Source organism: Cryptomeria japonica, chromosome 9 (assembly GCF_030272615.1).
Source record: "Cryptomeria japonica chromosome 9, Sugi_1.0, whole genome shotgun sequence".
Lineage (NCBI taxonomy): Eukaryota > Viridiplantae > Streptophyta > Pinopsida > Cupressales > Cupressaceae > Cryptomeria > Cryptomeria japonica.
The window spans coordinates 742665474-742684743 of NC_081413.1; the positions used below are offsets into that span (position 1 = coordinate 742665474).

Here is a 19270-nt window from a genome sequence, read left to right on the forward strand (position 1 = left end):
ACAGACATTGAAAGCAACCCTTAAATATCCATAAAAGTTGTTCCAATCTTCTCTAATCAAAATGAAAATCACACTTGAAAAATAAGGAATAATAAACGAAGACTGGAGAAAGCGGCATAACAAATATTCTAAGTTTTGAATCTCATTGCTTGTTTCACCATATTAGACTAAATTTAATATAAAATAGCCGAGAATAAGACCGAAAAATTGTCGTTTCTTTCTATTTGAGCCCATATGATGTCATATAAAAGCCTATCTTGTTTTAAAAAAAGAATAGTGTTGCCCTATCTTTTCCACTTGGTCACAATAGACATCATAATGGCAGCCCTTCGACCTTCACAAAAGTTGTGGGGTTCTTTACATACCAAAGTTAAAAACACACTTCGAAAACAAAATTTATGAGTAATAAGCGATGGCTGGAGAAAGCATTATAACAAGTATTCAAAGTTTAATATAAAGAAAAATTATCTGAAATGTTGATGATAAAAAAAGTAACACAATCAAATTCAGAAGTTATCATATTCATTAGCATGGATTGTGGCTAAAGTAGGATCTAATAATTTAGATGTAATATTAGCCCGACTAATGGGTAAAATGGTTTATTCTCCCCCCAACTATTGTTTCAGCAGTGATCCATATGGGGGCATCTATGGAAACATCATTTAGGATGATCAGAACAGAACATGTATTTGCCAATAGTTAAATGGACTTGGACCAAAATCAGAACAGAACAAACATTGCATGTATTTTGAATGGGCCTACCCATCAACAAAAATCGTATAACGTTTGCCAGGTAACCCAGATGACCGCAAAAATTAAATGAGCACTACAATCATATCCTTTGAATTGAATTACCCATCAATCACATTAGATCATACTCAAATATAACACCACCCTCAGACTACTTGAATTATATAAAATTTGTAAAGCAGCACAAAGATAATCTAAGGAGCTTTGAAATGCTTCCAATTTAGAAAATTTTCTAAAGGTGTATCATTGCCCTCTTCATAAGCACGATAGAAAGAGTTAGATACCAAAAGCTGCCTATACCATGCATACAGTTATCATCTTGCAAAATAAATTGATATTCAGCTAAGACTAATGTCATTGACCATGTCCATGACATGAATTTTCATTAAAATAAATAAATAAATATTATGAAAACAATAGCTGTCCTGAATATTAAGTTACATATATTCCATGTCCATCCATGACATGCATTCAACGTCCGGGACAGGCAGGTGCATATCCTGAGTTATCTTTGCTAAGCAGAGAAATAGCTGCACCATAGAAACTCAAGTAATAGCACTCAAATACAAATAATAAAGGATTGGTACCTTCAATGGAAAGAGCTGCCAATCTAAAGTTTAAGTCCCTCATCTCAATACTTATTTATCTACAGATGTTACAAACACATCAGAGACATTGTAGCCCTCAAATGATTTGCCGTTTGCCCGACATGTGGCAAGGAATAAAACCCATAAACTCTTTAGCAATTGACACCACATTGTTGGGATGAAGATGTATTATTTGATGTGAAGGGATCTATCCTTACCCAAAGCAACGAGAAAATGGATGCAAGAAGAATTGACCAAACAATGACAATTGTAGGTGTACGATTTTGACGTCCCAACAATCCCTTGAGGAAAGGGTAAAGATGAACAATCACCCAGAAAGCAAAAAACAATTTTCCAAACAAAGGACCCCACGATTGATAACCACTATTAATGGCATATGAAACACCTGCCACCACACCAACAAGGTTTACAACAAGCAGTGTAGTTGGAGGAATAAGAAGGGTCGTCCACTTGAAAACATATAACTCAGCAAACTCGCCATCCTCATCTGAAGACTTAGATGTAACAGTAAAGTTTGTGTCAATTCCTGCAAGAACTTTCAATAACCCCTGAAAGACGGCAAACAAATGTGCTGATACACCTCCAATAACCCAAAACTGCTCATTTCTCCACCATTCATCAATCCCAACTGTACTCCACCGCAACTCCAAGATGCCAGTTGCAAAAATGGATATAAAGAGTGAAATAAACCAAAAGCTTGCAAAGTTGCTAATCTGCAGATCAGAGGACATAGCACCATGGTGAGAAATAAAAATTGCAAACAAGACATGAGAACAGAATTTACACACAAATCCATTGACAGTCACAACGTAGAACAGGCATAGGCACTTACCTCAGGAATGATAAACTTATTTGTAAGAAGACAGACAGCTGGCAGTGTACAGTATGCAATCAATGGCAAGGAAGTAACAGGATAAACTATGGTGTTGATGTATGCCAACCTCTGCAAGGGCTTCAACCTTCCACTGTAGCCATACCAAATTGGACAATGCCTGCTCAGAAGAATTTCAACAGAACCAAGGGCCCATCGGAGAACTTGATTCAAACGATCTGAAAGATTGATTGGTGCAGATCCTTTGAATGCGGGACGAGTAGGCATGCAGTAGATTGAAATCCAGCCTCGAGCATGCATTTTGAACCCAGTCAAAATATCCTCTGTAACCGAACCATAAATCCACCCAATCTGCGATTTCATTTCATATTAGAAGTAGGCACTACAGCTGCCTAATAAAGTACGGTTACACACAGCAGATACTTTCTTGTTATATGTTACAGTTTACAGATCATTGGGACAGAATGTTTCATCCAAATTAGTTGACAAGCGTAAGATTAAATTCTTTGCCTTATCAAGAATATATGCAAATTCCTGCTTTATTAAGTTACCTCTTTTCCCCATTCCGACTTGTCTTCATATCCACAGCTGATCACATGAATAGCTTCTTTCATCAAAGATGCAGGATTCGCAGATTGAGGAGCGCCACCATCTTCCATTAGAGTTGCTGCAATCAACACTGGTGATTGACCAAATCTTTTTTCCAAGCTCTTCTGGGACATTAGCAATGATTTTTCATCATCATAGCCTGCAAAATATAATGGCAAATAACCCAACAAATGAGAAAGATGTAAAGACATATTATTCATCAAAGAAAAAGCCCTAATTTATCTGATTAGGACTCGCCTTCCACGCCTTCTTCTATGTCTTCCAAACTGAAGATGGGGATAGTAGATTCGGTTCGCTTGGTTCTCTTCTTGTCACCATAATTTTTAGTTGTTTTCTTGCCTTTTTTCCTGGGACCACAGCAGCACTTAAAGAAGCAGTTTGGTTCAAGGTCCTTTTCTGTCAGAACAGGGTCATAACCATAAAGTGCTTGTCTATTGAAACAACAACCTGTGCCAACATAGACAGGCCCCTGGATCCCATCCAGACCTTTCAAGTTGATCTGCAAAGATTTTCATAAAGAATGTTAATATGGTAGATTATATATATATATGCGAGATGTTGTTGAACCGCATTGCTTGGTGTTAATTAACACTCACATCAAAGAACACTGTGTTGCGATTCGCATATCGATCATGTCGATCAATACCATCAAACCTCTGAGGGAATTGCACATAGCATGTCTTCTTTCCAACAGCAGGATCCATCATAAAACACATAGCCTCTCGCAGAGCCTTACTATTGTTTATATAGTGATCACAATCAAGATTCAATAGGAAGGGACCATTTGTAAGGACAGCAGAAACACGAACCTGAATTCCCCAAATATAAATGATCATTTTGTTAATAATAAGATACACAAGCAGATATATATTATAACAATATCACACAACTGTAAACTCTGAATACTTAGAAAGGTATATACCAATGCATTCATTGCACCAGCTTTCTTGTGGTGTTGGAAACCAGGCCTCTTTTCACGAGATACATAAACTAAGCGGGGTAGTTCATTTCCATCAGTGTCAAGTGCCCCACTATGACCTAAGAATACCTGAAATGAAAAGCAAAAACAAGAAATTCGTAACCTGCCGCCTTTGCAAAATGCTGACAAACATGATAAGAAAAAGCAAAGAAAATAAATTCAATAGTGCATGAATTACTAACAATCATAATTCTCATCAGGTATTGACAGAGAGCAATAATCCAGTACCTGAATCATCCCAGGATGGTCCCGAGGGTTGTTGCCTGGCCATGGAGTTCCATCTTGCATAGTCCAGCCCTCTTCAGGAACCTTTTGTGCTTTGGCAACAAGAGCATTAATCCGGACCTTGTACTCTTCATACTCTCTCTGAATTTGAGGCAAAGACAGAATAAGACAATATTAGTATAAAGACTATCACTTAACATAACTAGAACTTACTTTCAATGTATCAATATGTACTATGTACTTACCTTCATTGCTCTGCGGTCTTTCACAAAGGAAGGTTGTACTTTATCCTTAAGATAATCAATTTTTTGGGCAAAGTAGAATTCTGGAGCCCTGGGTTCAATGTTGTACTTTTTGCAGAATGGAACCCATTTCCTTGCGAATTCTGAAGTTTCTGAAAGGGATTCAAAAGTTAACATTGCAGATCCATCATCAGATACATAGCATGAAACCTTATGAACAGGATAATCAACAGCAAGGATTGACAACACAGTATTTGCTGTGACAATGGGAGGCTCCTTGAGAGGGTCAACTGTACTGACAAAAATATCCACAGCAGCTAACTGAGATGGTTCTCCTTCTCTGTCATACCTGCAAAATCAAAAATAAGGAAATTAGCATCCCTTGTAACGGTTTCCTTACAACTCATGCCAAGAATTACACATGGTAACCTTACACAAGAAGCCGCCTGCTTGTATATTCTCAAAAGAGATTTTTCAGCATTTAACTACATGTCAAGGATCATCATCTTCAAAATTTTAAACTAACCTCAAAGCAAGCCTATCAAGAAAGGTTTCCCTGTTGATGGGCATCCATTTTGGAAACTGATCAAGAATCCACGATACAGCAAACCAGATCTCACAGATCACTGAGACTAACCATAGTGGATATGCATTAGGAACAGGAGTCATGACTCGGTAATGAAAGAAAAATCCCAGGATGATAAGTCGAAGAACAATCACAACCCTGTATGGAGTGAGCTTGGAGGAAGAAATAGAGAAACTCCTATGCAAAGGTTGCCGTGCTTCATCAGCCCTGCCATATAGAAAAGCATACCAATCAATCTAAAATTATAATAATCTGATATCATAGCAATAAAGCATTGAGATTTAAATAATACTTAATTGTAAAAGACTACATATTTCTTGTTTTGATATTTTGTCTATTTGAAAAAGAGACTACTATTGACAGTTCACCTGTTCACCACATGAAGACAGTAGACCACAGATTTCGATAAAGGAAAACGATATAATATGCTAAAATGAATATCTGAAGGATCTACATAGTAGAATAAAATCAACAAAAATCTGAAAATCTAGTTATAGGATTGGCATTGCAAAAAGTATAATTGCATATCTGTGTGGTGAGGGATTGGGGAAAATAGACTGGCATAGAAAGATGAACACCTGTTAATTCTAAACAATACAATAAAACCAAGAAAAAAATGATAAATCTTGCTACTAGCAGAAGGATTGGCATTGCAATATCTCAACGTGCTCTGCAGGGATGAAGATTTTGGAGAACAAGTCCAGCACACACAGCTCAGCATTAAAAATAAGGCAGAAAAGCCACTCTTAGGTTCTTCTACTGTCCCACATACCAAAATTGAAGAATAAAACTGTATTTCTCAGATCAAAACTTTGAATCACCCCAAAACATAAGCTTGCAGAAAACTTACAACTAGAAAATATTTAAGGAACCATACTTTTTTAGAAGCTTAGAAATCTTGATAATTGCTCACAAAAAACTTACGACTAGAAAATATTTAAGGAACCTTACTTTTTTAGAAGATTAGAAATCTTGATGATTCTTTTTCAGAACAGATGTTCAATTTTGTAAGTTTGGTATATAACCTAATAAAAAATTATTTCCAAGATCTTTGAAATATTATATGGATCATGCAAAAAGCTGGAAAAAAAATTTAATTATACAGAAACTGAAGCAAACCTTTATTTTGGCAAACAATTTTTTTAATATCCAGTTAAAAAATATTAAACCAGTAAAATTTTCAACACTTACAGCGGCAGTCCTTCACCATTTGAACCAGTACCCTCCATATCTCCTTTTCCATCAGCATACCGTCCACCACTAGTCATTTGCAGCATACTCTTCTCTTGTTTCAGTTTCCAGCTTTCTACTCTTTCCTTCCAGTCCACATTTCCAAGTCCATAGGAATTCAAGTCCTTTGATGGATCCACGATTCTCACTTGAACTGTGAAAATGTCACATCATATCAATAAAGCATTTAAGTTTGTTCCATTGATGAAAAAGAAAACCTAAATAAAAAGGATATTCCAATCTTAACACTACTACATTATGATACATTCCATAAACAAATTAAATACCTGGCTGATTTGGATCAGCATAAGGGAGTGAATGAACTCGCTTTCCTCCTGCACCACCATTTGTAGCTGCATGCTCAGAAGACACGTCTGTAAATTCTCCAGAGACCTGCAAAAAGGAATTGTCATTGTATCTCCTGTTGACAAAAGGCTAATGGATAAAACTATGCTAGATGGTTTACAGTTGTCAAATACATTTACTAACCCTGGGTGAACACCATACAACCAAATAAATATAAACAAACACAAACATAATAAACATGAGATTTTCACAGTTCATGATATGCTAAAAAGCTTCTGGTAAAAAGAGTGTACATTTAATTTCATTGACATCATCATCATGATAATTTCATGATGATGAATCATGGAGGGCGATCCAAAATTTTGATGAAATTATAAAAAAAAAAGTTTTACCAGACACCTGTTACTAACAGCAAACATATTCAGCCATCTGGTCATATCTAACAAGGCCATATTTTACAAAATAAGCTGTATAATGCTATATAGGTGCACTTATTAATTTTATTGCCCTGAAAGAAATCTCTGCAATAACTATAGGCTCCAATGACAACATCAAGCACTGAAAATGAAGGTGGCTATCACACATTCCTCAACAGTTAGCATAATTCATACCGGTTGCCCATTAGTGAGCAAAGGAACTTGAGAACGGGGCTCCTGTCTAGAAGAAGTAACTGAATCAACTTCCTCTCCTCCTCGCCCATACATCTGCCACTGCATCATTACTTCAGCTCTCTCCTGCTTTGTGTTTTTTTGCACATGAGAGTAGTTGAACTCATTCTCTAAATCATCAACATCATCTTCCTCCTCATCGCCTTCCACCCTCGGACTGCCTGTCAACAATACCAAAAACAAATCATGATAGAAAAGCTCCAGGAATCTAATATCCAGTTTCCATTATTTATTATTGTATATTGTCAAAGTTGACTCTTAAAAGCTAAATGTATCTAGCGTCTCTGAAATATAGGACGTTAGATTCAAAAATATCAGAGAACATTCACTGACCTTTGTGCCTCTTGTATCTGGTCTTGCACTGAGGACAGGACTTGTTTCCTTCTTTACGCTCATATTCATAGCAAGGTCTGCAAACTGGAAATGCACATTCATTGCAGGCCACAAAGAGCTCCCCATTAGCTGTCACTCCCACATTATCTCCACATATATGGCACTTCTGGGCATCCAAATCTTTCAGAGGCTTTGGCTGCATAGACATAACAAACTCTCATTAGGAACACAGTATAGACGTTCCAATTTGACCAGATTAGTTTGCCTGACTAGAAAAAACTAATATTCCGTAAATCCAATATTTTATTAGTAAAAACATATCTATTCACGAGACCATCCCCAAAAGATTAGAAATACTAGAAAAAAGGAGGCACTCAGTTTGAAGAAGATTTATAACAATATCTGGTAATTAAAGAGATAATCTAGAGACCTGATTGATTCCCATCTATCCATACATGATCAAACCACAGAAATAAAGAGCCAATGAATTGATGATTTCTACCCTTCCCTGAAATTCACACAACCATAAGCTTCCATGATCATATTAAAATGGAAGAGTACTAAAACAGATCTATCATAGGAATGTTTTTGAAGGGAAATTATTGATTTGGTACATAAGTAATATGGTTAAAAATCTAATATACTCATCTTCTATAAACCAATAAATATATCAAACTCACAAACTATTCATCAAGAAGAGGTTTCCAGAACACACCTATATAAGAGATGTTTTTAAGGTTAAAACTATTCAAAAATCTCAGTAAAATGATTAGTCCTCTACTTCTTCGGTATGTTATCAAATGTAATCCCACAAGTTCGGTACTTGTAGATCCATGTCCCAAAGGCTTCCTCGCTTATTACTAGTCAAGTATACCTAACAAAAGAAGGTAAAATAACTAGTATATTTACCATCTACAAGCCAATATACAAAAAAATTGCTACAGGAGGATTCTATTGCACACTCCTAGTTTATTATGTAAGAAAATTGATCAACCTTCTGCTTCTTCAGTATGTTCTCAAAAACAATACTGCAAGTACACGACTTGACAGACCCACCTGCCAAAGGTGTCATCCAGTATAACAAGTGAAGGATAACCAATGAGAAAGCTAATTAAATTAACATACCAGTCTGACTTGACCCATTACAGAAAAGATGTAAGAATAATAGTGTACACTGTGGGGTTTCAAGGGGACCTCTATCATCAAGATGTATGTATGATTCAAAAGCTAATTGGATACTGAAGAAAAATAACCACTTTGATATGCTCTCAAATGCAATGCCATAAGTCCGACTTGACAAATCCACCTGCCAAAGTATCCTCCAGTATTACTAATTGAGTGCTTGATCAGAAAACTAATATCCTTGTACTTCTTCAGCATGTTCTAAAGTGCCATAAGTTCATAACTTGATAAATCCACGTACGAAGTTTTTACTCCAGTATTACTAGTGACGGCTACCAAGCCAGGAATGACATAAAAACTAATATACTGGTCTAGCAATCTCTAAGAGTCTAAAGCCATCTACTGTTGAGATGTTGAGGCTTACAGAGCACGATCTATAAGAGAGAAATTATGGGAAGCTTTTAATTGGGTACTTCAGCGAAATAATCACGGTTTACTACCTCTCTAAGCACTTTCTCAAATGCATAATAATTTTCGTCTTTTACTTCTCAGAGTACATTCTCAAATGCATAATAATATTCAGTCTTTTACTTCTCAGAGTACATTCTCAAATGCAATGCTACATGTCCACAACTTGACAGATACACCCGCCAAAAGTGTCATCTACTGTTAATGGAAACCCAGTAAAGAAAAACATGAAAATTGATCTGACGGTCCTACTCAACCCAATATAAGAAAGAAGCAGCATTGCTACCAAGGGGCTTGTTGGGGTATGCTATCATAGAGATGTTTTTCTAACAAAACCACAAATTGGATACTTCGGCAAAATGATCTTTCATGTTAGTCCTCAACTGTATGCTCTCAACCACATGGCAGATCTACCTGGCAAGGGTGTATAGTAAGATCTACCAACAAGAAAAAATAGTGAATGAAATACCTATACAGGTCCATCTCGAGCCACTACATGAAAGGGGCAAAATTGATAATTGGGGTTTCTTGGGCACGTCTATCGTAGGGATATTTCGTGAAAAAATGTCAATTAGTTACTCCAAAAATGTTAGAAGGTTTCTACTTTAGAGGCATGTTGAGAATATCTATTATAGAACCAACGGACCGTAGAGAATTTTTTAAGTATTAACAGTTAATTACGTACTTCGGCACCATCTCTTACTTGTTCAGTAGATTTCAAATGCAAAAGCTTGGAGATCCACATATCAAGAGCGTCCTCTAGTATTACTAGAGGAGGGTACTCTACCAGGAAAGAAAATTGTTAACACTCAGCAACAAGGAAAGACAGTGCCATATTAAGGATTTCAACAAATGCTCCTTGTCTCTAGGCTAATTTGATATGTTAGGCCACGATAGCAAACACTGTGCTGCCCTCTCTTCTTCCCCAACTAATATTACCTTCAAGTCGTGGTATCTAGAGTAAATCTATTAAAAACATAAGGGGAGCTGCTACGTGAGATCTTGGGCAACAGGAATACAATTTTTTATTTCTCAAATACGCTGTTAAATGCAATGTCATACAGATCTAGCTACCAAATGATTAGTAAGCCCGAATACAAAAACCCGGATTAAAGACGCTATGAAAACGAACTCAATCTCACCAGATAACTTCAGTACATAAATTCAAAGTTTTTCACATCAGATCTCGATCCGTTAAGGTAATGTCAGTAGTGCCAATCTAGACCCCATTCATTGAGCAAATGTCCTACTGAAAACAAGAGCTTAAAGAAAAAGGAAATCATGCAATCCGAGAACAAAACGCTTACACCAACTTCTCCTTCATGGCGAATCAGAACAAGCTCATTCCTCTTATGAGATCCTGCGACCATACCAGCATTGGCCTCCATTGTTGGTGTGGTAGAAATCCCTCCCAGTCAAACCACCACTACCACCACTAGTTCAACCAAATCTCAGAACCACATTTTAAGTGGTTTTCAGCTCTTGGGTGTCTGAGATCTGTCATCCCACATCACACCCAATAAACACAACTGTACAAAAACCAACAAGCCCAAATGTTTTTAAAATCGAAACAAAATTTTACCCCAAAAAAGGTGGGTAAACTCGGAGACTAGGATTCGTATTCCACTAACCTTTTTGTTTTTGGGTTTTTTTTCTTTTTCTCAAAATCCTTCACTCTCAGTCATCAAATACAGACGACAACAATATATTAAAAAATTATATAAGATTGTCCACACCATTCCTACAATTTTATATAGGCTATCTCTGTATACTGTCATACATTATAAGTATTCAAGACTAATAATTATATTACCGGCTCCGCCGGTCAACACGTTGGCCTTATGTGCGGCTTCGCTGGCAATTTTAGGCGGCGTGCTACCGTCACATCCGCGATGAGCCAGTAAATTGTCGATTGCCAGTTACATTACAGGCTGGCATCTCCATGACGGGCAGCGGGCAGCGGGCAGCGGGCAGCGGGCAGCCCGAAATGTCACATTCTCAGCAATAAGCATATACACGTTTTATAGCGGCTTCCTTGGTACTTTCCCGCTACCGGTAAATTTCACGGGCTAAAATAACTAACGACTAAGAAAGGTTTACGTAATCAGACGTATGGTGAATTTGACAACTTTTTTTTTCTTTTCTTATTAAGTTCAATTAGCCTTTTATTATCATTGCGTCCTAAATTTTAATGTTAGAGTTGTTGAGATGGTCCTTGTTTTTTTCTATTTATTTTGGTTTATCTATTTGTGTGATGTTGAAATAACTATATTCTTAGAAAGGTTTTTATGGATTATATAAATTTTTATTTTATCGAGGAAAAAAATTGTGGGAGATTAAGAGAGTTAACAGTTTCCACTAGAAATCACTCATGGAAGATCAAGAGTCACAGCTTAGAATTCTAGTCCCTTTGAGATACGAACTTGGGTATCCACAATAAGAACTCAATGCTTTAACCAAATAAGTTAACCCCTTGGACATATAGTAAGATTTTATGATATATGTGCATTTATTATTACAGTTTTTAGGTGTTTCTCATCTTTAGAGTTACAACCCTTTTTAATGGTACCCAAAGCATTAAGAGTTGGAGCAAGCAATGGCACCACCAAAGAAACCTTGCAAGTTTATACCCAAAGTCTTCCACGAGGTATTGTCTTTTGCCAACCAACCAAATATCATTCTTCCCCTTTTTAATGGCACCCAAAGCATTAAGAGTTGGAGCAAGCAATGGCACCACCAAAGAAACCTTGCAAGTTTATACCCAAAGTCTTCCACGAGGTATGTCTTATGTTAACCCACCAAAAGGTGTTCCTCCCCTTTTTAATGGCACCCAAAGCTTTGAGAGTTGGAGCAAGCAATGGCACCACTAAAGAAACCTTGCAAGTCTATACCCAAAGTCTTCCACAAGGTATGTCTTATGCTAACCAACCAAACGGAGTTCCTTCACTACTTGATTTCTTCTTGTCTTAGATAGTTTACACTCAATTAGTTTGTTGGTCATATATTATTTGAAACATAGTTGCTTAAGCACTATGTAGGTTCTCATGGGGTTAAACTAGTATTAGAAAAGGTATGTCATACGACTTACATAATAAGTAATAATGTTAATAATGTAGAAATAAATATGTAATTGGGGTGCATCTTAGAGATATGGTTGTCATATGAGTTAGACATTCTTGGAGCCATATATATGTTGTATTTGACATTAGGAGAAATATTTTGTGTCACATTAAAAAATTATTTAATATTGAGAAAACCTAGTACTAGAAAAGTTGATGTGGGGATCATGGTTTTCTAAGTTCATGGTTTAAAGGCATGTGATTTATATAATACCACTTATTGATTTTGTGTAAATTTGTTTCTATAAAAGCAAAGCACATGGATAGTTATTTATGTTGACTTGTGTAATATTTGCTTTGTTGGCTAAGGTTGATTGAGCATCTCTTGTAGGTTGCATGATTGGAAGCCTATATTGTGGATGTGTAACTACATGGTTATCATTTGCTTCTTCACACGGAGGAATACAAATAGGGTACACGATGCTATAAAATCCTTGCATGGAGACTCTGTAAGTGTGTTATAATCTTGTTGCATTGAATTTGTAAGTGCTTTTGAAGTTTGATTTTTTTCCCTTTAGAGGGTTTTCCCAAAGTAAAACTAGTGTTATCTTGTTGTGTGTTTGTTATTAATTTGCATGGTGAATTTTAAATCATTATTCTTCCATTTTGATGATACCCAAAAGTTAACCACATATGGAGTTTATCCCATTGCGAAACCTTCAATGGGCTAGTGTGATCACGGGCTTTGTGCCCTCACTGATCCAATCTACTTGTGGGTTTGAACCTTAGTTTTGATGTTGTTGGTGCTCATGCCAAGTAACTCAATGTTGTTGATTGTGCTTCAGACCCTTGTTGGGCTAGTGTTCTCACGGGGTTGTCATGCTCATGAGTTTGGATAATTCAAAGTTGATGTTATGCATCGTACCAAGGATGAGGTCCTCCAATTGTGGCCTCACATATAACGGTTCAAATTAAAAATCTCTCCTCAACTAGCAAAAAAAATTATTCAAATATTTTTGCTTTGTGGAAGCCAATCATATGAATTCTCTTATATGTGTGGTTCTACTTAGTTTTTCTCCCCTAATAATGGATCTCGTTGTTTTTGAACAAGGGGACCTTAAAGTGCTTATTTAGTTCAGGTTTTCTATGTTGTCTCTACCTTGGTATCCTTTGCTTTATTGCATGGCTTCTTCTCTTAAGAGAGTTGTATGTGTTGAGCTTGAAAAAATTTAATTGTCTCAGCCATGATGTAGAGTTCATTTGTAGATTGAACTCTCCCAAGAATTAAAATAAATTGTTGATATATGTCATGTGTAGCATGTTTTATATATAAACCTACTCAATAATTGCTTTCAATGTCAATCATTCGAGCATAAAATTGGAGACTATCCTCTAGCTACTAACAAGTCCAAACCAACTCCTAGGCCAATCGTTGAGGTGAGAAGAACTATAAATAAATAAAGATGGGTGGAACAATTTAGGCAACAATAAAAATAGTGATATTGAGGCCCAAAAGAGATATCAATCCTACTCTAGTGCTTGCAACAATGGCATGGCTACCAAGACCCAAAAATAAGCCTTGCATAGCCCAAGGCAAGTGAAAAATAACAAATGAATCAAGATCTTTCTGATCATAAGCTAGTGATTAAGCAAATAGATCATTTGGACCACAACTAGCTCCTATCTATTCCTCTAGAGAGCCCTTCAAAGAAGATAGAAACATTGATTATTAATAACTTTGTTTCTCATGAGTATTCTTTCCTTGCCAAACTTGGGAGTTCAAAATACATCAAAACCAAAGGTAGGAGATCAATCTTGTAGCCATCCTCAAGAGGTAGAAGAAGAAGAATTTGTTACTGAGAAATATCAAGTATAATTTAGAGTTTTTTCTCTTAAAATCTAGAGTGGGTTTGAATGGAACCAATTTATAAATCGTAAGGGTTAGACTCTAAATTAATGTATTAGACCCTATCTCCCAATAACGGAAGGAATGAACAATAATGTGTAATGTTCGTCCTACACTAAACTTTGAAGGGAATGTACATGAAAACAATGTATCTTATGGTTATAAAAGAGAATTCACAAAGATATTATGCTATCACAATATTATTTACATGGGAAAAACCATTTCGGTAGCGAAACCCTGCAGTCCTTGAAGAAAAAATAAATATATTATTTAGAAAATATGAGGTTACAATGTAAATATTATATTATGCCTTTACAAGAGTGTTGATAGGATAGAGTCGTGTTCCTTCCTTGAGGTTGAAAACCTAAAAGGGTGGCTTTAAAGAGGTGAATGGTGAAAAACTTAAATGGCATTAGAAGCTGACATCACAAATGAAAACACCTAGTAAGCAAGACTAACCTAGAATAAAGCCATCATAAGACAAATGCACCACATACTATCAACCTATGATAAAACCTAATGGTCATAACAAGGAATATGAATGCATCCCTATATATAACAAGTTGTAAATATAAATGGAGTAAACAACATGGAGAGAAGTATGAGAAGGAATAAGTGAACATGAATGGATAAGATTAGAATGAGAAATATATGCACGAGAATAGATATAAGAGAGATAGAAGCAACGGAGATGAATTGTATGTAAGAAGGACATAATTAGGAGACAAGATCATGTAATAAGACATTAATGTCAATGAACTACAAGTACATATAATAAAAATGTGATGACTCTTGCTAGTTGATATATGAATGTGATAAGTGGTTTTGTATTTATATTTTGATTTATGTATTTTGTATCCTACCACACTTCATTGTAATCCACCACATGGGTCATAATCTTCTTCTTATCCCTTTACATTGGTGTATAAACTATATATATGAGAACACACACAGATCTTTAGTTTGTGCCCCCTCTCTGATGCAGGATCATCTAGGTCCACTAACAATCCTCTGTCAACCAAAAGCATTTTCTTGTTTTGTTGGTGTTTGCTTCGTCCCTTATTTTGTTTATAAGTGTTGATATGATGATATACTTTTGGATATTTCATATGTATTTATGGTCAATTGATGGTATCACCTTGTAAAGGATCCTAAAAGGTATCTACAAATCAAACTCGGTGAGAATTGGGTAAATTGAGCAAGTTATGGCTTTATAGGTTTTTGACTTGCTATTAGACATTTTGTGAAGTTTTGTTATTGAACTAGATTATTTTCTTATTGTTTCAATGTATTTGTTTGTACAACCAGTATTGATGTTGAGATTTGTTCACATATGTGGTAATATCATTTCTAATTTGCTTTGTGAAAATATTAAGTGCAAGTGTAACTTGTAGGTATATTCAAGTGAACCAAGCTAATGCAAAACTTTCTATGCGAAGGTGACAAATCTCATTACCCCTTAATTTTCCACTCATCCCAAACCATCTAATACATCTATAAAATCCTTTACTCATCCCGAAACACATGCTTTCCACATGTTGTGAGAATCATCCTAACACCCCTCATTTTCTCACAATATCCCTATGAACCTTATTTCCTTGCATGACCAACAAAAGGTAGAACTTTCCCATGTAGTGGGGATACATCTTGAAACCCCATAGGTTCTCCTATGTCTTGAAGGAACTTGTTTTCTCGTATAACTAGAGGGTGGGTTTAAGGCTAATTTTCTTGCTATGATAAAGCATCTAAAATCCCCTAAAGATTCCACAACATTCATATGATCTTTGTTTTCCTTTATAAATGACAAAAGGTATCAAAAATAGTTATAACAACCTATAGAGTAAATTTTGGGAACTAATAGGTGTTTGACACATGCTCCTTCATGTCAAAACATAGGGTGATCATGCCAACTCCATCATGGCATGCTTATGACAGTGATTTTGACTCATTTTAGAGTTAGTTTTTGAAAGTCATTGGTAGAGATAAGAAGATATTGACATGAATATTGAGGAATCTTTTTGGTTTAAAACATGTATATTTGTAAGGCTTTAATTTCAAGACATGTATGAAGGTTGAACTATAAAGTCGTCATATCATCATGTACTTCTATCATAACAAGTTAATTGCATGTTAATGAGAAAATAATTTAAGTATTATATTTGTAGGTTTAAATTGATGTTTGGTTCAATAGCATGTCAAAACCCCTAAACCATGATCTACGTCACTCTCCCACTAACATTTTGGTTCTATCTTTAGAACATCGGTAAGAGGTTGGAAAAGGTTAGATCTCGGAAGAAAAACACTATGACAATAAAAGATAGATAAAAAAAAGGATCGCAAATATAAAAGAAGAGTATTTTACGATTTGTGGTAGAATACATTATGTTCTATCTTGTGAGAGGGGTTAGGCACCTTGTTGGTTCCCCAAAAAAAGAGGTTTACACTGCAACGAGGCAAAGACCAAGATGATTCTTATAACTATCTGTGGAGAAGACAACTCCAACTGTTAAAATCCTCAAGAGCTTGGACCAACTGACAAGGGTCTGCAAACCCTTCTACACTTTGGGCTTTGCAAAACCTGGGAGGGTGATCCCTTAATGCATTTGTGACCTCTACACCATTCTAGCAAATGACATTAAAACAAAGTAGATGATCTCATTTAAAAGGGCTCAACAAAGAGGGAGAATGCTACATAATGGCTAGTTCTCAGTGATCCTCAACCATCTTTGGAGCATGAGAGGTCTTCAGTAAATAATAATTTTGCGTAAAAATTGAAAATATATTATGATATTCAACAAATTAACAACAAGTTATCGGTGAGTTTTGAGCACAAAATTAGCATAAAAGACAGCTACAAATTGTGATCAATTCTTTATCCATTGGGCACCTGAATTTACAAGACATAAAATAAAAATATAACATAACTTTATCTAATAGCATGAGATCTAAGAAAATATTGCCTTGCAATATTTCTCATATGCATATCCCAACCCAAACTGCTTATCTAAACGCCTCCATAAGCCCTACCACTATGCAATTCCACTCAAGCATTTTATTCACCCCTTAGATCAAAACATGAATAGAAAATGCATACACCACAATAGTGCAATGAATGAGAAAACCCTTGATTCTACTCACTCAAAACATGATAGAATTATACACTGGAGAAATGGGTTTGACACGTGTTTTTATTTACTTAATCGGCTACTCTCTATTACAAAACATTTTACATATAACTCCTTCAAGAACCTACAAGAAAATAGACATGAGACTCTTATCTATTGCTCTGTAAATGAATTTTATAGCTTGCTCATTTCACCTAGACTCACTATACATGACCACGGATTTGGAACCAAATTTCTCGACCTTGTCTCATGGCCTTGAAATCCCTTTTATAGAAATAAGGGAGCAAACAAGCTTCGGGCTAGAGGAGACACCTGTCATAAGACCACAAGATCGCTTGTGATTCTCCACAATCTCCCAAAAAATTGTCCATGCTTACGCTCATGATGAGGTAGAACCAAAAATCTTAACTGCATTTTGGTAGAAACAAAACTCCTTGAGTCATGCCATTATCACCCTTGATGCCTCCAGATGGACCGTGAGATGTGTCATTTTGTTCTATAGATAATTTCCCTTCCAAAAGGGAGCTTAGATCCCGACAAGAAGTAAAGTCGCCTCTAAACTAGAGGAGGAGCTAGAACCTTCATGCCCAGGATCAAAGAAAATGGAAAGAGGAGCTGACAGAGGGACATAATGAGAAGGGAGGGCGTCGCAACTTCCATGTCGTTGAAAAGATGATTGGATATTGCCTCCACCCCAACCTTGTTCTGCTCTTATCCCTTTGTGAGGTCCTTAAAATCCCTTGCCAACCAATGGCAAAGGACAAGCAGAGGATGTGTCATGCAGGGCTTTTTCAAATGAAAAATGAATTTCAATCCTCCACTGACTATCCTCCCCATTTTCAAGGCTCCAATAACTATAAGCATACTCACTCAAAAAGGATTTCCATCTGATATCACATAGCTCACCATAATTCCTTACACGATACTGCTAAAAAATCATCCTCGTTATTTTGAAACCTTCTTAGAATATAATGAGGTTTTTGTTCTTTCTACCAACTGAAAACACCATCTGACTCTATTTATAATCAAAATTACTTCGATTGGTGGTGCTCATGCATGTGAAAAAATCATCATTTCAATGCTTTCTCTGCATCCTACCAGCAAATAGATTCAAGAAATCATATCCTTCGAATCCAGGACACCATCAGATTCAAGCTATCAATCTGCTACCCTCTGACAAAGCTCACCTTACACGAATGATCTTATTCTAATTTTGTTGCTCCTTGACTGCAAAACTTCATCTTCAAAATCCCTTTTCGGACACTCATTATCTTTTGAATTATTCTCGGAGATAGTTCCTTGATTCACCTTACTGTGAGAATCCCTGACAATACATAACCTTTGATCTTATTGACAAATCCCTTATCATTTCATTGCCAACTCAGAAATCATCCTTATCCCCTTATGCCTCTAAAAATCTCAACCTCTCGTTGTCGTGGCAATGAAACTTGCTGAGATGGCTCCCCAGGAATTGCCAACATTGCTTGCCAATTCATCTGGACTAGTAAAACAACCTTTAGAACGGGTCTTCTGAAAATCAGTCAGTGTCCACATGTCTCGACTTGTCTTCCTTTATCCCATGTCGACAAGCTCAGTTCTTTTTGCCTTTATTTTCTCACGCGAGTAATGAGCCAACAACTTTAATCACTCTTTTGAAATGCGTTCTAAATTTACACGATAGATCTTATCCAGCCTAGCGCATCATACAATCACCATCGGTCAATCTGATATTGACCTTCCAATGTGGCAAGTGGGTCCATTGAAAGCCTGACTAAGCATCATCAAATCATCTTCCAACTCAACTCTGTCAATGGTCCCACTATCAGTCTTTCTCAGTCTACCTGGGACACATGGCATCATCTCGCAATGTCATGATCGTTAACTTCCCTGCATCTTCCTTTGCAAGACTGTGAGGGCTATTAGATCTGTTCACTCTTTACAAGTTGGCAACAATAACCGCTAACCTTTGTGCACCTTTATGCTTGGGTTAAAACATCGTCGTCCACTTGATGCATGTGCAAAATTATGGAACTTTTAGTAGTCTGATAATTAATCATAGAGATATCAACTAAAATATTGAGGTTGGACTTAGGAAAAAATTAAGAGGCTGACACAAGGGATAACACCTAAGAAAGGAAACATGGTCCCTTCGACAATGAAAATGACCCTCACTTTTAAGTGACAAAGGTAATGAAGAAACATAACGAGCTTTGGGTTTTTAA

The 19270-nt window shown here is 36.3% G+C and overlaps 1 protein-coding gene across 3 annotated transcripts; it reads right to left on the reverse strand.

Moving 5' to 3' along the window:
• Nucleotides 1-1093: 1093 nt before the first annotated feature.
• Nucleotides 1094-10733, reverse strand: LOC131038675 (probable cellulose synthase A catalytic subunit 1 [UDP-forming]). Of its 3 annotated transcripts, none has more exons than XM_057971189.2 (15): nucleotides 10590-10733; nucleotides 10266-10487; nucleotides 7369-7564; nucleotides 6979-7196; nucleotides 6349-6454; nucleotides 6023-6215; nucleotides 4772-5038; nucleotides 4249-4594; nucleotides 4007-4144; nucleotides 3722-3847; nucleotides 3396-3608; nucleotides 3037-3298; nucleotides 2742-2938; nucleotides 2191-2541; nucleotides 1094-2071 (listed from the first exon to the last, which is right to left on the reverse strand). In XM_057971189.2, the coding sequence occupies exons 2-15, from the start codon at nucleotides 10344-10346 to the stop codon at nucleotides 1490-1492; spliced, it is 3276 nt and encodes a 1091-aa protein (XP_057827172.1). In that variant the 5' UTR covers nucleotides 10347-10487; nucleotides 10590-10733; the 3' UTR covers nucleotides 1094-1489. The 3 variants fall into 3 exon arrangements, with proteins under 3 accessions (XP_057827172.1, XP_057827174.1, XP_057827173.1); XM_057971191.2 differs by having other exon boundaries at nucleotides 10266-10455; nucleotides 10590-10726; XM_057971190.2 differs by lacking the exon at nucleotides 10590-10733 and having other exon boundaries at nucleotides 10266-10563.
• Nucleotides 10734-19270: the final 8537 nt, after the last annotated feature.

Excerpts from the sequence above, each read along its gene's own strand:
- LOC131038675 (XM_057971189.2), bottom strand. The coding sequence starts at position 10,346 with ATGGAGGCCAATGCTGGTATGGTCGCAGGATCTCATAAGAGGAATGAG. Across the intron at positions 4,145-4,248 it reads AAGACCGCAGAGCAATGAAG|AGAGAGTATGAAGAGTACAA; the intron begins GTAAGTACATAG and ends CCTCAAATTCAG. Across the intron at positions 3,609-3,721 it reads CTGGTGCAATGAATGCATTG|GTTCGTGTTTCTGCTGTCCT; the intron begins GTATATACCTTT and ends TGGGGAATTCAG.